At 57.4% G+C, this 18,455-nt stretch overlaps 1 protein-coding gene across 1 annotated transcript; it reads right to left on the bottom strand.

The window, feature by feature from the left end:
• Positions 1–913: 913 nt before the first annotated feature.
• On the bottom strand, positions 914–18,449 carry RNF157 (ring finger protein 157). Its single transcript, XM_010721413.3, has 20 exons — positions 18,381–18,449; positions 14,973–15,091; positions 11,259–11,347; positions 10,685–10,831; positions 10,125–10,242; positions 9,784–9,850; positions 9,576–9,619; positions 9,350–9,397; positions 9,191–9,262; positions 8,879–9,038; positions 8,602–8,714; positions 8,039–8,280; positions 7,854–7,962; positions 7,500–7,611; positions 7,203–7,387; positions 7,043–7,105; positions 6,910–6,958; positions 5,363–5,473; positions 2,555–2,595; positions 914–2,207 (listed from the first exon to the last, which is right to left on the bottom strand). The coding sequence occupies exons 2-19, from the start codon at positions 15,063–15,065 to the stop codon at positions 2,555–2,557; spliced, it is 1,863 nt and encodes a 620-aa protein (XP_010719715.1). The 5' UTR covers positions 15,066–15,091; positions 18,381–18,449; the 3' UTR covers positions 914–2,207.
• Positions 18,450–18,455: the final 6 nt, after the last annotated feature.

Genomic DNA, 18,455 nt, shown 5'->3' with positions numbered 1-18,455 from the left:
GAGGGTCAGTTTCCCCGTGGTGCAGCTGCTCTCGACAGCCCAAACCCCCAAAACAACCGGTAAGAAGCTGAGCCCAGAGCGAGCTGATGGTTCAAGCTTCAGTCATTCTTGCTGGGTTGGTGTTCAGCCCCCAGCGTGGCCATGAAGCTGTCACCCAGTGCTACACGGAGCCACCCGGTGAAGGGACGGCCCCTGAGCCGGCCTGGGCACTGGCAGCCCTTGGGCAGCAGCCGTTGGGCTGTGGGTTCTACCATTCAAATAATGCAGCCCCCAACAGTCGGAGGTTGGGGGGAGGGGGGCAGGGAGGGGAGGCAGAAAACCCTTTGCCCTGCTGCCCAAAGGGAGCAAACCCCAAAATGGGCTCAGCACAGCGAGAGCCCTTCCAGCTCTCGGCTCCTGCCACCTCTACTGGCTGCAGCCAGAAGGGGGGGAGATAACAGAAATGAATGACCGCCCCCCCCTCGTCGCAGACCGTGCAGCCCCACGGCCGATGTCCCCATCAGGGCCGCCCCATCGCGCACTCACCGCCCCATCCCACCGCTGCCCCTTACCCCGTCCCAGCGACGTGCCCCGGCTCCTAAAGTTCAGGGGAGAGCAGGAAGCTTCTGGAAACACCAACCAGGAAAAAAAAAATAATAAAAAAAACCAAACAACCCCACGCACACAAACCCCCCGGCCTCAGGCTCCGCTTTTCCCCCCTTAGGGATGAGTTGTGCCCCCGGCGCTGCCCGCCCCGTCGCCGTGATTTGCCGGCAGCGCAGCGCCCGCCATTAAGTAGCGGCTCCGCAAGGCTTCCCGCGTTGCCACGGCGACGCTCCGCCCCGTAAACAGCTTCGCGCTCTCTGATTGGCTGCCGCGTTGCCATGGCGAGGAGCTGTTACCCGCCGCTTCGCCCCGGCCCGTTGGGGGCGTGGAGGGGCGGGCGGGGATTCGGGCACCGCGTTGGTACAAATCGCCTCCGTCCAGACCGGGTGAGCGGAGCTCGAAAGAAGCAGCGGGGAAAGGCTCCGAGTTTGGGGTTACTGAGCCCCGGGATACCGCCCGCCCGCCCGCTCTCACACAGCGACTCCGGACGCTTTGGTGGACGTAAGATACCCTTTATTAAACGTACTCTTCAAATCCATAACATGCTGGAAGCAGAGTCGGAAGCAGCAATCTGGTTTTTTTCTTTCTTAAATCCCTGATGGGTGGAGGGTGCTGGAAGGAGGGCTGCCCTCACCCCACACCAGGGGGGTGCAGCCAGAAAACCCCACCGCTCACCTGCCAGGACCCTCCGGAGCAACGGCTGCCTCCCCATAGTCACAGACAGCTCCTGAGCTGCCTACGTTGGGATGCTGAAGTCCCCAAAGGTGTGTGGTTGGATCCCTACACCCCTCTGGGCCCTCCTTGCCTATTGAGCAGAACCCACGTGTGCAGCCCAACGCTGGCTGCAGGGATGGGGATGAGGGCTGGGGGCAGCTCCCATCCCCTTTGTCCATCCCTGCTATTACATGTGATGATAAGAGCAGGGCAGGGCGACTGGGTGATGATTTTGGCACTTGTTCCAGAGAGAGGACACAGCCCCGAGCTCTGAGCTCGTGGTGTGGTGGAAGACAGTGAAGTTAAACTGGTGATGCCCCAAGGAGATGTCCCCATCCCTGGGCACAAGCCACCCTGTGGGAACCCACACACTGCCCATGAGGAGAGAGGGGATGGGGGGGAGCTCCATCACCACCGCTGGGACATCCCATGGCATGGCACAGGGATGTGTCAGCATCCCGGGGGGGTCCAGCCTCCCACCACGGTCACCAGAGTGAACTTTGGCTGCTAATGCTGACACTTGTCCTTAACACACAACCGTGGACACTTTCCTGCCATCGTTCCCCTCTGGCTATGCCCCAAGACCCCACATGGGGCAGGAGGAGGACCCCAGCCCAACCTTGGTGTGAAAAGGGGAAGGGGAGGTGCTGATGGAGGGGCTCCGAGTGACGCAGCACCCAGCCATCCTGCAGTGGGGGACAGGGAGGAAAATTCGAGGTTACCATCAGTCCAATGGCCGAAGGTGGAGGTGGCAGCGCCTGGGACCCTCTGTGTATGGCAGGGGGCTGCGAGTCCCCCAGGCTGAGCCCACCTATGGGCAGGGCTCCCATGGCTGCTGCCTGCTCCGGGTGGCTGATGCCAGGGGTGAGGGCACGAGAGCCACACATTGGTGTTGGCTGCCTCTGGGCCTGGGAGAGAAAACAGGGGGTTAGAGGCTGATCACCTAGAACTGCACCCCAACACCCCCAGGGGAGCGGAGACCCTCCGTGCTGGGGGACATGGTGCTGCCGATGTGGGCAGTTTAGTTGGAAACCCCGAATCTTTGTTCCCATGCTAGAATGTTGCATCAGACAGGGCTTTCCTCCCAGCACCATATGCCTCTTTGCAGGGCGAGATGTGGGTTCCCTGACATGGGATAGGGCAAGGGGGGAGCACCGTGCAGCCTGGCTGGGTTTTAACAACCCAAACCTTTCCCCTACTCCCTCATCCCATAAGGGATGTCACCCAGGGCACATGGGACCGCCAGCTCTCATACCTATTCCTCAATGTCAATGGGGCAGGAGTCCGGCACTGCAGCTATATGGCAGGGAGAGACCAGAAGGCACATGGTGAGTGTGAGAGGCACGGCATCACAGCACACAGGAGCTCAAAGGAACTGGCACTGGGGCTGCTCCCCTATGGGGATGGGATGGGAAAAGGAGGCACTGCTGATGGGCACTGGGGGTGTCACAGATGGTGACCCCGGGGCTTCGTGCTGAGGACGACGGAGCACCTCCACCCGTGGATGGGCAGAGCTTGGGATGTGCTCACCACCAACTACATCACAACGAGCTGGAGGGGGTGCACCCACAAAGCACATCATGGTGAGGTTCAACCCCGTGCCCAGGGCAGCTCTGAGGCTAAGGGAGAGCACTGAGGCTTTGTCAGAGGGAGTCACAGTGTCCCCACTGAGTGCTGATGTATGGGAGGTGACGGCTGCGATTTCCAATGGCTTTACACTGTGAGCTGGAGCTGAAGAATAAGGCAAGGCTGCAGATCCTGGAGGGACTGGGTAATTAAAGAAGACCACACACACACACAGGCACACGCAGCAATCGCATTAAGGGCTCCACATTGCATAAGTCATTCTGGTGCCTCTGTATAAATGCAGGGCGTCCTGGAAAGGCTCCAAAGGGGCACTGCCAGGAGCACGGTGTGGGGACACAGCCACGCACCCATCCCTGCTGTGCCTCATCCCAGCAGAGGCTGTGGCTGCAGCCTGAGGATGCTCTGCCCCAGGGAACTCTCCTGGGGATGCAGGTCTGTGGGTTTGTCTCAAACTTTGCATCCTAAGCCCCCAGGACGTGGCATTTTGACTCTTCCCAAAGCATTTTCTTTTCTGGAAAGATTTCACAACAGTGTTAGGGATGCACAAGCATTTCCACATCAATGAGCCACGTCCTGCGCCTTCATTCATTACAGAGAGAGCAAAAAAAAACAACTCGTGGATCTAATCATAGCTAAACCAGTCTCTAAACCATCTCTGGTCAGGAGGATACTAAGCTTTCAAGATACTCCAAAGGAAAAATCCCCGTTGCTTGTGTCTGTCCTGTGGATGCACTCACATCTGAGCCTCCCAGAGTCGGGAGGGAAACACTGCCCCGGTTCACTGCTAAAAGCCTTCAACCTCTGCCAAAGCTCTGGCACTGGTGCACCCAAACCAGCCCAGCACCACCACCAGGAACAGTAAGTTGTGCCTCAGATTATTTCTGGTGCAAAGCCAGCTGGTGAGCGCAGGCTGAATGCAGCTGGGGCTGGGTGAGGAAGCAGCTGCCCCGCTCCCAGCGAACAAAATTGCCCAACACTGATGGCCACTGGCAAAGGACCAGTGTGGTCACCCCAGTTCATTCCGTGACCCCCTGCCCCACAGGGAGCAAGTTGCATTCTCCAAACCCCAAGGCAGAGCCCCTGCCTTCCCTGCATGCCTCCAGCTGTGCTCCCGTCCCCTCTGCCATCCTGCAGCACTGCAGTCCAGCAGCCCCTTCCTCACTCTTCCCATCAGCCCCAGAGGCAATGCCTACAGAGGGTTTGCAAGCAGAGCAGCTGCCAGGCAAACGCAAGGACCAAAGGATGGAGACTTCATCCTTCGCTGCCAGAGCATCTCTGCGGCTACTTGGGCTGCAAAGCTCTCCGTCCCTCGGCACGACGGAGGGGGATGCACTCAGGGATGGCTTCGGCACCAAAAGGGGCACCTGAGGGATGTCAGGTGCTGCTGGAGGGACTTGGGGCAGCTGTGGCAGATGCCTGTTCCTCTGCAAGAGCCTCGCTGTGTTTCTCCCAAGCAGAAACCACCAGGAACAGGGCAGCCGGGAGGTGAGGCAGTGGCGTGGGAAGCTTTCCCAGAGGGGATGGGGAAGGAAGGGCATTCCCCACCCAGTGGGGCCAGGCAGTTCTCACCCCCCTACACCCTCCATTCCCCTTCTTCAGCCCCCGCCAACGGTTCTGCCTAAAGTGACAGGCAGGGGCAGAGTTGCTTTCAGTTTGTCCACAAATGTATTGCCATGGAGCTGAACAAGAGGGCTCCTCTCGGCTTTTTTACCCCCATTCGTATCCCTCTGCACTGATGGAGAGGAGCCTGCTGTAGCTGCAGGTCCCCTGCCCTTGTTGTCAATACATTTGTCACCTTTCAGCAACTCTGGGCAAGGAAGGGGACACAAGCACGGGCAGAGAAAACCGTGTTGGCACAGAGTGAACATGAACTTTCACATGGACGGAGGAGTCTGGGGTGGGGAGAAAGAAGAGAGAAATGGAATGGAGAGAAGGAGCAAAGAAACAGAGGAAAGGAAAGAGGGGGGAGAAACAGTGTGAAAAGATGGAAAAGAGGGATGGAGCTTTGGGGCTGTGCTGGAGGACATCAGGACCTGGAGAGCCTTAACTCCCTGGCTGATGAGAAGGGAAGGCAGGCAGCTCAGCATCCCAATCCAGCAGCACCTGGCCAAGGCTGGAGCATCTCTGCTTCATGTCCTGACCCAAAATACTGCAAACCACACCGTGGGCTCTGGTTGTGCCATGCAGCCATTTGTGGGGAGGCTGGAGCCTGTCCAGGAGCAACGTCCCAGCAGACACCAGCCATGGGACGAAACCCTCAGTGAAGCACATCTGCAGGCACTGTGGTGGTGATGGGAGGACATCCAGACCAAGGGGTGGTTACGTGCCAGCAGAACGGGTTGTGAGGATCACTAGGAAGGGATGGGATGGAAACGGATGGGATGGAGATGAAGGGATCCGAAGGGCAGGGGCGATGCAGGGAGGAGTGGAAGCACCCCCCCCACCCCAAGTTCATGTTCAGCAAGTGGCCACTCACCAGGTAAGCAGGCCTCAGAGCACAGTTTATTGTCCAGCGCTTTCACGTGTGCGATGCTCAAGTCATTGTTATTGTCACACCTCAGACCGAGGAAAGCGCCTGTCCTCGGGCCTGGAAGGGAGTTAACGCAGTTAGCGCGGCGGGGTGCACGTGGGGAGGGGGGCATGGGGATTTTCCTCTCCCCACCTCCTTTCAAACAAAGCAAACAAAGCACTGAGCTGCTCCTTCCTCGCGCTGAGGGCTGAAGGCCCCTTGCTCTGGCACCGTCAGTGCAGCCACGGGGATGGAAGGAAGCTGAATAGCCAAGCTTTGCACGGGGCATGGAGGTTTTGGGGGGCAAGAGAGGCAACTCTGCTTCTTAGCACCAGGTACATGACAAGAGACCAGCTCTGGGGTGACGTGCATCCATAGGATGCAGGCAACAGAGCTGCAGGGAGAGGGGCATCTCAAATAGCACTGGCAGCACTGCTGATAGCACATATGGGTTCATGTCCTAAGGCTGGAGACTTCCCATGAACATCTTAATTCTTGGTGCCTGATCAAGCTGGCTTATAGCTGACCCGAGCTCCCCGTGAGGAAGGTGGTGCTGGCTTTTGGGGTGCTAGGAAAGGCCAGGAGCAACCCTCACTTTCTCCCTGCCTGGGCCTCACCATGGACAAGAGCCTTCCTGCAGGACAGGGATGTGCTTTGCTCTTTTTGCTGATGACAAGACAGCCAGGCTCACGGTTCTCAGCTTGGCTGGCAGTCCAGATTGAAAGGGAAAGAGGTCTGATGCCTTTTTGTTATCGAGAGCCTTGCAAATACAGGAGGGGGCACTGGAGGCTTTCCTGTCTCTCCAAAGTAACCCAAGCCATGTGGCACGGGGGAAACATCATCTTTCCTTGGCTATTTGAGTGCACGGGAGGAAGCAAGAGGAGCCTTCAGTGTGCACATGTTGACTTGTGAAAGCACATTGAGGACAAGCAAACAGAAATAAAAAGAGGAAAGTAGCCCAAAAAGGAACAGTTTTGCAACCCCTTCCTATGGAAACCAGCACAGATGGGGATAGTGAAGGGAGAGGTTTTCAGAGATGATGAGAGACCTTCTTGGCAAGGAAAAAAACTCTCTCAAAGACACTTTCTCACTTGGCACCCTGGAAGCAGCTCCAGCTGCATCCCATGGAGGGACTGCAGGAGCATCACCCTTCCTGCACGGACAGCCTTTGAGGAGCTGCTGCTCACCCAGGTGCTGCATCCCCCAGCACAGCCCGTGCATGGGACACTCTGCCCCACTGGGTACCTGATTCCGCACTGCCACCAATCCCACTGCAGGGATTCACATCCTAAGCTCCAGTCGTCACCTGCTACGTGCCCCAGGGTCCCCATGGCCACCCAGCTGTCCCCATCTTGCTAGTGTCTGACCCATCCAGGGGCAATTCCACTGTGCCAGTGCTTCCCCAGCCCCGGTGCTCTCTCCTATGACACAAGAACTGAGGACAGCACAGCATCACCCCGCCAGTGACACCGAACAGAAAGTGGAGGGGAAAAACAGCGATCTGGGCCTTTTACCATCTTCCTGTGTGGGTGACACATCCTCATCCTCCAGCACGTCATTGCCCTGCGGCACAGAGAGGCAGTGGCTGTCAGCACAATGGGGCACCCCAGAGCACTGGGAGTGCCGGCTCCCCGCACCGCGCCGTACCTCAGCATCATGCTCCTCTGAGATGCTGACAAAGTTTAAATCTGGGGACTCCACGGGTGTCGACTGCAGGAACAAGTGGGAAAGGGGGAAAAAAAAAAAATTATTATTATTTTCTTTTAAAAAAGCAGTGGTGTTGCACGAGGGCTGCCACCCCCTGTACCTCTCCATCAGAGGCGGTGGCACTGGCGGCTGCAGGCGAGGGGAGCATGTCCCCTTCTTCCTCTGTGCCAGGGGCCACGTAGGAGCCAGACATGGAGGAGACGGTGTCGGTGCTGATCTGTGAGTGTTGGCTCTGGGAGGAGGCCATGGACATGACAGACTGGGCCAGGCTGCTGCTGGCAGCTTCTGAAGGGAGCACAGCACCGGGTAATTAAAAGCAAGTCTAATAAGAGGAGTGGGACATGAAGCAAGGGCTGTGCAAACCCTCTGAGGACGTGGAGGTGTCTGTCAGATGTACCTTCTGGAGACGAGATGGTGGAGGACAGCGGGGTCCCGGTGCATGAGGACTGGTCTATGGCTCCCGATGAGGACAGCGTGAGGTTCTCGCTCTCTGGTGTCATGCCACACTCCTGGAAAAAGAGTTGGTGGGTGGGAGCCTTTGTGGGGTGTTTTAGGAAGGGATAGAGCCACTTGCTGTTGGGGATGGCACCAAGTTGGTGCAGATCCAGATCTCTCGGGTATTCACCCAAAGGATGCCCAGGAGAGGAAAAACTCACATCCAGACTCTGTGGTCCCCAAGAGGATAAATAAGTCCTCCCAAAAACCTGTGCCTCCATAAACCTCCTCACCCAGGGACGCACAGAATGCTCACCTCCTCCAGCCGGGCAGGGGATTTCCTCCTGCAGACCCTCGGATCTGACTCAGTACACGACTTCTCATCCTCCTCTTCGGGCAGGATGGAGGAGTTCTGGGATACCGACCTACAGAATGGAAGAGTAGAATAGAGGGGTCACTCCCCCACACCTCCCCCCGCACCTCCCACATCACATTACTCACTTGGAGAGGCTTTTCTTCAGCTTGAGCCCTGGTGGGGCACATTCTGAGAGCCGCTCGAGGGGTGAGAGGGCCCGCAGGGGGGGCAGGCGGCCGGTACTGCTGTAGGAGGGCAGAGGTCCTGCACCGGGGGGGCCCTCCCCAAGCATCCGCATCGGCCCTGCACCCGGTGAGGGAGTCAGGGGCCCGTTGAGGGCCTCGAGCAGCGACACCACCTCGTAGCCTGGGGGGATGTTCTCCGAGGACTGTGAAGGGGGAAATGGGGTGAGAGCCCCCCCCAGTTGTTACGTTGTCCCCTCCATGCCCATCCCCACCGAAAAAATGGAGACCAGGCAAACTCCCTGCTCCCATGAAAGCCCCACATCTGTGGTCTTTCCAACCAGCCAGGCATTATTACATAAGCCAGGCGATGCTTTCTCTTACCACACTTTTTGCAATTTTTCAGCCTGCGTTTTTGCTTGCATTTCCCAGCTCGCATTTCAAAACCCTTGCCCCCCTCCATTTTCCAACCCCAGCACTTCCCAACCCACCCCGGTGGGGCACCCGAAGCTCTCCTGAGCGCTGACCGAGTGCTCTTCAGAGTCAGAGGTCTGTGAGGAGATGATGGGGTTGAAGCTGGTGGGCGAGAGGGGCCCCAGCTTTTTCCTCATGGCTCGGATTTGGAGCAAGGCTCGGAAAGCTGGGTAAGAGGAAAAAGGGGAGGAAGAGAGATAGGTTGAAAACCGGGACTGGTGCATTCCAAAGGAGCTCAAAAGCCCACAAAAGCTACCCCATTCTGGAGCCTGAGGGAAACCGTGGGACCCAGAAAGGGACCCTCTCCCGAGGTGGGAGCTCCTCCCTTACGCAGCCTGCAGATGGGGCAGTTGTTGGCCTGGTAGCGCAGGGTGTCGGCGCAGGTGTTGCAGAGGCAGAGGTGGCGGCAGGGCAGGATGAGGGTGTCACGGACATCCGACAGGCAGACGACGCACTCAGCGCTGTTATCGCTCACCTCATCCTCAGCGACCTGCGTGGCAGGGAGATAAGAGTCATTTGGGCCTGAGTCCTCGGCATGGGGCAGGGTTAGGGTCACATCTGAGGGATCTGACCCATGCTAAGGGAGTAGGAGAGGGACAATGAAAGGCCCAGGGCAGCTGGTTGCAGCTGACAGCCCTCTACCTTGGAGTCCTGTGTGTTGTACTTGTTCTCGATGCCATAGATCTCCTGGAGGAGGTAGCTCACCCCATCCACCTGGAAGTGCACAGGGAAGGTGAGGAATGGGGACACGGTGTGACAAGTTCCCCCAGGGACACCCCCCCAGGGTTGCAGTTCACTCACCACTTGCTTCTGCTTGAGGGGCTTCACGCAGAAAGTGCCATCAGCATGCTGGGGGAGAAAAGAAAGAGGTGGACCCACCCTGGGATTGCCCCAGTACGTCCAAGTGCCTGCCTGCCCCCTGCTCCCATCACACCTTCTTGAGTGGCTCCAAAGCAGCCCAAGCCCCTTCCTGATTCTCCTGGCTAGAGTCTGGGAGGGGGCAGGATGGTCCCAACCCCACACTCACCTTCTCAAAGGTTGCCAGCAGCACGTGGCTGTGCCCGGCGTGCTCTGCAAGACACAAGGAGTAGGCAAGCTGAGGGCACAGAGAGCCATGGTGGGACAGAGGATGAGTCCCCACAAGGAGAAGGGGGATGGCATGAGGGCAGGAGCTGCCTGACTGTGCTGCCAGCACAGCCCTTGGCAGCAAGGAAAATGGATTTCCACTCTCTCACCATCGCCTTCATCCACCACTGCATGCACCACCATAGGGAACACTTCCCGGTCCAGGTCAAAGCCCAGCTGCGAACAGATTGAAGGAAAAGCTCGCTCAGGAGCAGCAAGGAGAGAGGCTTCGTGTCCCATCCGTAATGAGCAGTTCCCAACAGCTGAGCTGCAGCCCCAAGCCTTGCAAACACCCCTTGGCTGTGATGACACCAAGGGAAACGAGCTCCTGTGGGTGCTCCCAGCCAGCAGTGTTTTAGAGCCATTTCTACAGCTGGTTAGAAGTGCGGGGGTCACACACCCACCCCCTTTCCCTACTGTGCAGGGGACGATAGGGGCTGGCAGTGCTTACCTCCTCCTCGGTCCATTCGGAGGGGTCAACAGTGTGGGAGGGCACACAGAACTGCTGGCACACACCCCGCTTGTAGTGCACCGTCTCTGACTGCAGGCTGGTGTCCCTGGGGACGTAGCTGTCCCTCGGAGAAAGGACAGGGTCAGCACTCCTGCACTCCTCCAGCTCAGGGAGAGTAGGGGAGCAAACAGAACTGGTTGTCTGCTTCCCTGCTGGATGTTGTCTGAGGGCTGGGGCAAGAAGTCCTAAAAAGGGCTAAAATAATTCATGGGGCAAGAGGGCAGGTAGGAACAGAACAGGATGGCGCACGGACTCAGCTCCAGTACGGAGGGAATAGGAGCAAGACTGGGCTGGGTGTGGTGGCTGCAGAGACTCGGACCAGTGATGGGGATGGACTTGCAGGGGTGAGGAGCCCACCTGCAGTCTCGGCACGGCCGCAGCTCCCACAAGGAGAGGAGGTGCTGCTGGGAGATGTTCCAAGCCCACCAGCAGAGCCGCAGTCCCTGGCTGGGGGGTCACAGCGTGCTGGGAAGGATGCATGTCGGGCTGGGGCTCCTCACCTCGCCACCCCGTTGTGGAACTCCTCGCTGGCCTGGTAGTAGATGGTTATGGCCACACGGGCGTCTGTGTCAAAGGTGAACTCCACGTTGTAGTGCACCTTGGCTTTGCTGACCTCTTCCCCTGGGGTCTTCACCTCCTCCGAACACCTGGGGAGTACAGAGGGTGTCACCAGAATCCCCTCACCACCCAACGAACAGCTTTCAGGGACTGACTGCCCTTCTCTATGGGAAGCTGAGGCACACAGGAGAGCGTGAACTTCTCAAGGGCGAGGCTGCAGAAGGAGGGGTGCTGCAGGGGGCTCTCAGCCCTAATCCCAAACCTTGGCCTCACTTCGGCAGAAGTGAGGGAAGGAAGAAAAAAGCAAATCTCTTCAAAGGCAGTGCTAAGCCCTGCTTAATCCTGCCAGGCTGCAAGGGTGGACCAGCGCAGCCCAGTGCAACCTAATGCAGCCCAGTGCAACCTAATGCAGCCCAGTGCAGCCATGAAGGCCGCAGGGAGGGCCGTGCAGGGATGGGGACGGCTCTGCCCCCTCTGCTGTGACACCATGGGGTGGGACCATCCCTGGGTGCTCACTTGACGAGGCGCAGCGTGTCCTTGCGGATGTTGATCAGGCTCCGGAGGGTCTTCACGGGTTCCTGAGGAGGTGGAGCAGCGTAAGGGAACTGAGGATGAGAGAGACACAGTTACGTGGCCGCAGCCCTGCTCCTGCTGTGATGGTGAAGCCACTCCCTGCCCTGCAAAGCCCCCAGAGCAGCCCCCAGTCAGCACTGTGGGACAGCAATGTGCCCCCCGGGACGAACAAAGCTGTGCTGAAGGGTAGCATCTCTCCTGCAAACCCCAAAGCCACCCCACACACCATCACAGAGGCTGTTATCTCCCAGTCTGCTTCTCTTACATAGCTGCATTCACTGGGAGTTAGCTCATTTCTGACTATGAGGGCTTTAAATACCCCAGCCATCCACAATGGGGCTAAACCAGATCCCAGCACCCCCCCCCCCTTAGCCACAGCAGACCACACATCCATGCTCAAATACACAGCAGTACAGCAACAGGGACATCACCCTGCAGGGGACAGCTTTCCAGGGGACCAGCACACAGAGAGGGGTTGTTTCAAACCTCTTTGGGTGTAGGATGAGGGGAAATAGGGTCGAGGTGCATGGCTGCCTCCCCCCAGCCCCGCAGGCAGCTGCTGTGTATTTTTAGCCTGCTGATGCGACACGGAGCTGATGGACAAGGCTGGGCAGAGGGAGCACGGAGCTATCTCTGTGCCTGGCAGCAAAGAACAGACACACATTGCCCTGTTTTTGTCCAGCGATGGATGGGATTTGGGCTGTGGGGTCCCTCTGTGTCCACAGAGGGTGCAAGTAGAGGTGTCATACCACCCTCCAAGGTGACCTTGTGCTTCCCATGTCACCTGCAGCCACCACGGGGGCTGCAGGGCTTGCTGGTGGGGGAAACGCTGCTGCAGAGAGAGGATACCCACCCTCTTCTTGGCACTGCAGCCACCCAAGGAAGATGGGAGATACTGGGAGGGACACAGGGACCTCTCTGCATCTCTCCCCATTTCTGCCCCTTCTTCAGATGTCTCCCAGGTGGGCTCACCTCCCCCGGGGACTCCGTAAATGCAGAGTGGCAGGAGCTTGGAGCAGCTTATGCTGGGATTAATGTCTGGCTCACCAGCGAGCTGTCACTGCGTGCCAAGGGGACAGCCAAGCACCAGGAGAGCCCCGAGTGCCTGCACAGATGGCAGACACTGGCAAAAGCCAAAGAGGTTTGAGTTTAACTGGTGCTTTGGGACAGGGACCAAACCAAACCGAGCTGCCTGGGTCCCCTCTGTGCTTGGGTCTCCTCATCCCTCCCGATGCCCATTTTCCATGTTCCAGGCGCCCTCACGTGGGAAAGTCACTGCTAATTTCCCTGTGGCTGCAGAGCTCAGTGGGGCAGGGGACGGGCGGGACCCCGTAGCCAGCAGGGTCTCACAAGCATCAGGACCCCAGGGGCAGCAGGACGGTCCCTCTTGTTCCTGCAGCTCTGCTCCTGGTGGCCACGGGCAGGCTGAATCCAGGCTGGAGTTGCTCAGCCTGCAGGACCATAGTCAGTGGGAGGTGGGTGGCACAGGGCGCTTTGAGGATTAATCCACGGCACCTTGCAATTGCCACACTCTCCCTTCCCTTGAGGGAGGAGAAAAGGGCTGCTGAGTCATTAATCTGGAGTTAATGAGATTGGTAACGAGTCACAAGCACTGCATGGACACTGGCAGAATAGCCTGGAGCTGCTGGAAGGGAGCAAATGCCTGAGAGCCAAGCATGACCTACAGCCCTGACCCACACGAGGAGAAGCTCATGGGCTGGACCTACACCACAGCACGATCCATCTTCCACCACGAAGCAGTCCAACCTGTCTGCTCATTTGCACCTTGGCATCCTCAAAACATCCCATGGCCCCACCAGGCTGTCCGGAACCAATGGGCGCAGCACAGCACTCATGGATGAGTGGTGGAGGAGCACCCAGCACGTGCCCCGGGGTACATCACTCCATCCAGCCCTTGTGGGGGCCCTTCTGGCCACCCCCGCGAGTTTGGGGTTGCAGGCAGGCGCTGGTGGTTGGGCTGGGCAGAATGGGGAAGCGCTGCAGGCAAATTTCTTGCTACAGAAACTGGTTGTCACCGTTGGGCTCCTTCACGCCCACATGTGGGCCCCTTTTTGGTAGTTTGGTGGGGGTTTTTTGGTGCAAATTTGGCTTGCGACATTTCATTAATTACAAAAGGGGCATTTAGAGGAGTTTTTCAATCCCCTCAATTTAAATCAAGCTGAAATACAACAGAAAAAAAACCTCGCTGCAGCCACTGCTCTCTCTCAGAACACAGTCCACACATCCTCAGTGATGTTTGATCCAGGCCAGTCCCATTAAAATCAAAAAATACCCTCAAAAATATTCTTTGAGGTTTTTTTTGCAGGCACACCCGGGCGGTTTCCATATCACCACACTCTGCAGAGATCCCTCCCCATCCCCTGCATCGGTGCAAAAGCTCCCCGTGTGCCAGCACAGCACCTCCCTGCAGCTCAGTGATGTTTAATGGTTCACCCCAGCTGCACAGCTTAGAGAGGATTTGGGACAATTTTTCCAAGACATTAGGCTCTCAGCTCTTCGAGGACTTCAAAGGAGCCCAAAATAAAATCCCCAGCAAAAAGCATCGGCGTTCTCCTACATTTCCAGCCCAACCACATCTCTGTCACAGCAGCCCAGAACACAAAATAGCATCCAAGAAAAGGTTTGGAGGCAGCTCCAGAGACACCTACGTTGTTTCTGCCCCAGTGCCACGTCCAGGTGCCATGCAGGACCCCCCTGACCCCCACTCCTTGCACACCCCATGACCCCAAACCTCCCCCCATGCATGGGGACAGCAGCCCCAGAGCAGAGCGCAGCCACTTGCACCCGGTGCTAATTAAGCCTGAGCAATGTGATTTCATTTGCAATGCTATATTAATTCTTTCTGCTGTTTCCAAGCTGTTAGTTTGCCTTCCCTGCTGCTCCTGACAGTCTGCTGTCGGGATTCCTGACATTGGAACTGCACGGTGGGCAGTTTTGAGGCTTTTACTGTAGTCAAGAGGCTCCTCTTGACTCACTGTTGGAGCAAGGGCACGAAAGCCAAGTGTTCCTTACTGGGTAAGCAGGCAGCAAGGAGAGAAACATCCAAAAGTTGCACTGTCTGGAGTGGGCAAGCTCATCTGGACTCAATAGCAAAGCTTTGGTGCCATCAGATTCCTCACCTTGATTTTTTTTTTGCTGCTTGACCCACAGATTTGGAGAATATAGAAACTAAGGGCTTCTCGATCCTAAACTACTCATTGCAGCTACCACTGCCCTTCAGATGAACACAAGGCACAAAACTGCCTCCATCTCATGGGAAGGAGCTGAACCGCATTCATTTACCAGCAGCAGGTGGAAGGAAAAGTGCTGCGGGGCTGAGCAGAGGGGCAGAGGAGAGATGGGCAACAGCAGAGCAGCACTGAAGGGAGGTGGCACCCAGCCACTCACAAACCCATCCACCAGCTCAGAGAGAGGAGGGACATGGCATAACTTCCAGTCCTGCAGGTGGATGGGAATGTCCAGAGGGGACATGGATGGGGACCCAGGGGGACAGACAGCAGCAAGCGATCAGCCTTTATATTAGACATCAGAGAATCCACTGGGCCCACCCCCAGCTGCTTGGCTGTCTTTGCCCTCATGCAGGATAGGGAGCAGACAGACAGACAGCAGGCAGAGCCCACTCCCACTGATCCCTACCACCACGGGTCGGTTCCCCAAGAAGTTGAGGTCGCTGTTCTCGCCGAAGAGGTAACCCTCGGGGTGCGTGGAGTCGAACTTCTCGCCTCCCATGATGAAGTGGTTGGCGAAGTAGCTCCCTGGGGAGGAAACACAGAGCGTGGCTGAGCACAGGGGGCACACGGAGCTCCTGAGCCCTCAGCAGCAATGCCACCACAAAGCCGCAGATGGCTCCGAGTGGTTTGGTCCCCAAGGCCACATCACTGAAGTGGGGACGTGGGGCTGCAGCGCTCCAGATAGGAAAAGCTGACAGTCAATTATTGATGCTTTCTGGTCCCATTTTCCACGTGCATAATTTATAGGTGGTTCCCACAGGAAGGATGCGGCCACGTGAAAAAGCCCAAGAGCAAAACACAGCTTGTGGGGGGACGGGAGCCATCCGGAGCTTTTTGTGATGTTGACTTTGGAGAAGAAGAGATGGAAAAAGGCGGTGTTCAAACCTGCAGGAAAGCATCCAGGCAGTGAGGGGACAGCTGAAAAGCAGAGCACAGACTCTGTGCAATAGCTGCAATCATGGCTTGCTGGGGGCTCCTACAGTGTAACCTTAACCCAGTACCAGCTACGCGGACCAAGCTGCACCCAACTTCCACGCTGGGGGCTGAGAGCACCCTTGGGTGCTGCAGCCTCCCATGGCACAGCTGCATCCCTCAACATCCCTTTGGCAGCTCCTGGGATGCAGCCCTGACCTGGCTGCTTCCAGGCAGGCAGCCTCACAGTAGGCTCATACATTTTACATGGGCTGAGTGCTGCAGCCATCAGCGGCAGCAAGAGAGATTAAAGAGGCAGGAGGTAAAAACCTGGCGATTTTGTCTTCCCCACGGGAAGGAGGGTGAGCAGAAGGCGCTGAGCTCTGAGTTGTGCCAGGTTCTGCCCTATAAACCATTGGGACACCAGCAGCACGGAGCCAGCGACTGCAGGCACGTCAGACAGGGAAGCACCTCTCCAGCGAAAGCCCTCTTATTATCGGCTAATTATAATCCCTTCCCCAACACCTGCCCCAGGGGAAGGAGAGCCTGTCAAGGACAGTTACATTGCCGAGGGAAAGCTGAGCTTTAATGAGATATTAAACTTCAGAGGCCCAGAGAGCGTGTGGGAACGGCTGCGTGCAAGGGGAATGGAGTGGCTGCTTAAAAGGAATAAAACCAAATTGCTCAGTGATCCCAGCAAACAAAACCACATCCACACGCCTGCCAGCACCGTGCTGCAGGATGTGCCCAGGCACAGCCAACGCCGCTAATGCTATTAGCCTCTTTTCTCCTTGAGCATCTCCTTGGGGGGGATCAATGGGAACCCCCCAGACCACTGACCCACGGCCAGGTGTTTGTGTTTCTGTGTCCCTGCTTCCCCAGCGGCAGTGAGGAGCTGCGCACTGCGGGCTGTTTCATTCTCAATTTAATTTGCTTTGGAGAGGGAGGAGAAACCAAGCCCCAGCTGAGGATCTGCTGTGTCAGCCTTCACCCCACAGCCACAGGAAGCCACGGGGCGTCCCTGGTACACGGGGTGTCCTCACCAGGTTCACCCCTTCATCCTGTCCCCAGCCTGTGGGACAGCATCAGCCTCAAGCAGAGACTGGGGCTGCACCCGGGGACCTGCCCAACCTGGGGACCCTGCAGCCATCCCCACACCAAAAAGCCATAAAACAGCCCCCAGTCGTTCTCCTTTCCAACCTCCCTGCCAGGTTTGAGCCGCTAAAACAAATCCCATCCTTCACTTCAAAATATTAGCTTTAACTAATCTTATCTGTGCCCTGCCCAGAGGAGATGGAGACCCCCGGGAGGAGAAAAGGAAATGTCTGATGGGGACAGGGAGTGGCTGCAGCATCACCCCACAGTCACATCCACAGAGAGGGCCGTGCCCCACAGCCTCACACTGCTCCATCCCCAAGCTGGTGGCTGCTTCCACAAGCACTCAGTGCAATCGCTGCCAGCAGTGCCAGAGGCAAATCCCTCTCAGATTAAAAGCAGGACAGCCCTAATCTCCCGCAGTCACCAGCCTGCACGCAGTGCAGATGGCCCCGTCCCTTCCTGTCAGCTGGGCACCTCCTGCCCTCTCCCCAAGGATAGGGCCCCACAGCTCTGCCAATGGGAATACCTGAAACCCCACTGAGCACACCTGAAAACCTCAATTTCTCCCTGAAAGCTGTGGGTAAGCATCAGCCTGATGTCCTCTTCCAGCTCAGATGCATCCGGGGATGCTCAGCTAGGCGTAATCGCTACCCTGGGGCAGGGATAACATTCCCCAGCACAAAAACCCTATATGCACACAGAGCTCCAGGCCCCTGCCAGACCCACACCCTGGCATCAAGGTGATGGTGGCCTTCAGATTGCACAGAAGCAGGAGCTGGGGAAGCCCCAGGGCTGACAGTGTCAGCTGCCTCAGCCCCCAGTGAGCCCCCAGCAGATGTGCAGCCCTGCTCCAGCTGGGCTGAGGGGTTCAAATCAAACAGAGAAGAGCCAGGCGCAGCTTTCATGACCAGGGTAGGGTTTGTGCTGGCTCTGATTCTTCCTGAGGAGGTCTTTATTCGTAATTAGCAAGTAATTTGTCACAGCGCTAACGATCCGAGCATTTACCTTTATCCTATTAACTACCAAAATAGTTACCTATTAATAATATTCCGTGCCACAAGGATGCTGTGGCAATCCCTATAGAGCTCTCGGGCACCATCCTCAGGGCACCATCCTATTTCTGCAGTGCCCCCCGAGGACACACAGCTCCCCTGCTGCAACCCCCAGGACACACACACACACACACACACCGGTCCCCCCCCCTCGGTCACCAGCTCCATCCAACCGTGGCACAGAGGGGAGGGACCAATTTTCCAAGGTCACGCAGAAGGTTTGAGACAGGGTCGGATTCGGGGTGGCACAGACATCCCTGCTGTGCTTCGGTGAGGGCAGAGGATCTCGACGGGCAGAACTGGGGGGCTGCTATGGGGCAGAGCAGAGGGGAAGGAGGGGTCCCTTCCAATCCCTCCCACCCCATCCTCCTGTGTCCTCCCGGGAATTTAAACCCAAGCAGCAAGCAACTCCGTGAGGAGCTATAAAGAGAGTGACAGCTTTCAGATCCCATATACAAATAATCAGGGAATTAAATCAGCGGCAACTCAGGCAAGTTGTAGGAGCTGTGCTAGCGACGGGGCTCCTGGAAATGGGGAGCCCCAAGGATGTTCCCAGGGATTTCCCTGCCCCCTGCTGTCCCCCAGCACCAACCCCATAATTGTAGGGCTTTCAGGCTAAGCGTCGGGGTGCACAGGGGGATCCCCGACCCCAGCGAGGATGCGGGATGAAGGGAAACCCTCCATAACCGAAACAAGGTCGCACCTGGTCCTCCCTCCCCAGCGCGGATCAGAACCGGCACCCCCCCGCTTACCGGATTTCGGGGGGTACCTATAGACGGAATTAGTGGGGATATCCACCTCCTCCACCCCTGCGTTTTGTCGGCTGG

This window comes from Meleagris gallopavo, chromosome 20, assembly GCF_000146605.3.
Source record: "Meleagris gallopavo isolate NT-WF06-2002-E0010 breed Aviagen turkey brand Nicholas breeding stock chromosome 20, Turkey_5.1, whole genome shotgun sequence".
Taxonomy (NCBI): domain Eukaryota; kingdom Metazoa; phylum Chordata; class Aves; order Galliformes; family Phasianidae; genus Meleagris; species Meleagris gallopavo.
This window is presented reverse-complemented; position numbering and strand designations above follow the sequence as displayed.

What these genes read in the sequence shown, in the direction of transcription:
- RNF157 (XM_010721413.3), bottom strand. Translation starts at nt 15,065, where the DNA reads ATGGGAGGCGAGAAGTTCGACTCCACGCACCCCGAGGGTTACCTCTTC. An exon ending in TGGGGAACCGACCCGTGGTG is followed by an intron (nt 11,348 to 14,972) that starts GTAGGGATCAGT and finishes TCTCATCCTCAG; the next exon opens with TTCCCTTACGCTGCTCCACC. An exon ending in CTGCCCCATCTGCAGGCTGC is followed by an intron (nt 8,715 to 8,878) that starts GTAAGGGAGGAG and finishes CCTCTTACCCAG; the next exon opens with CTTTCCGAGCCTTGCTCCAA.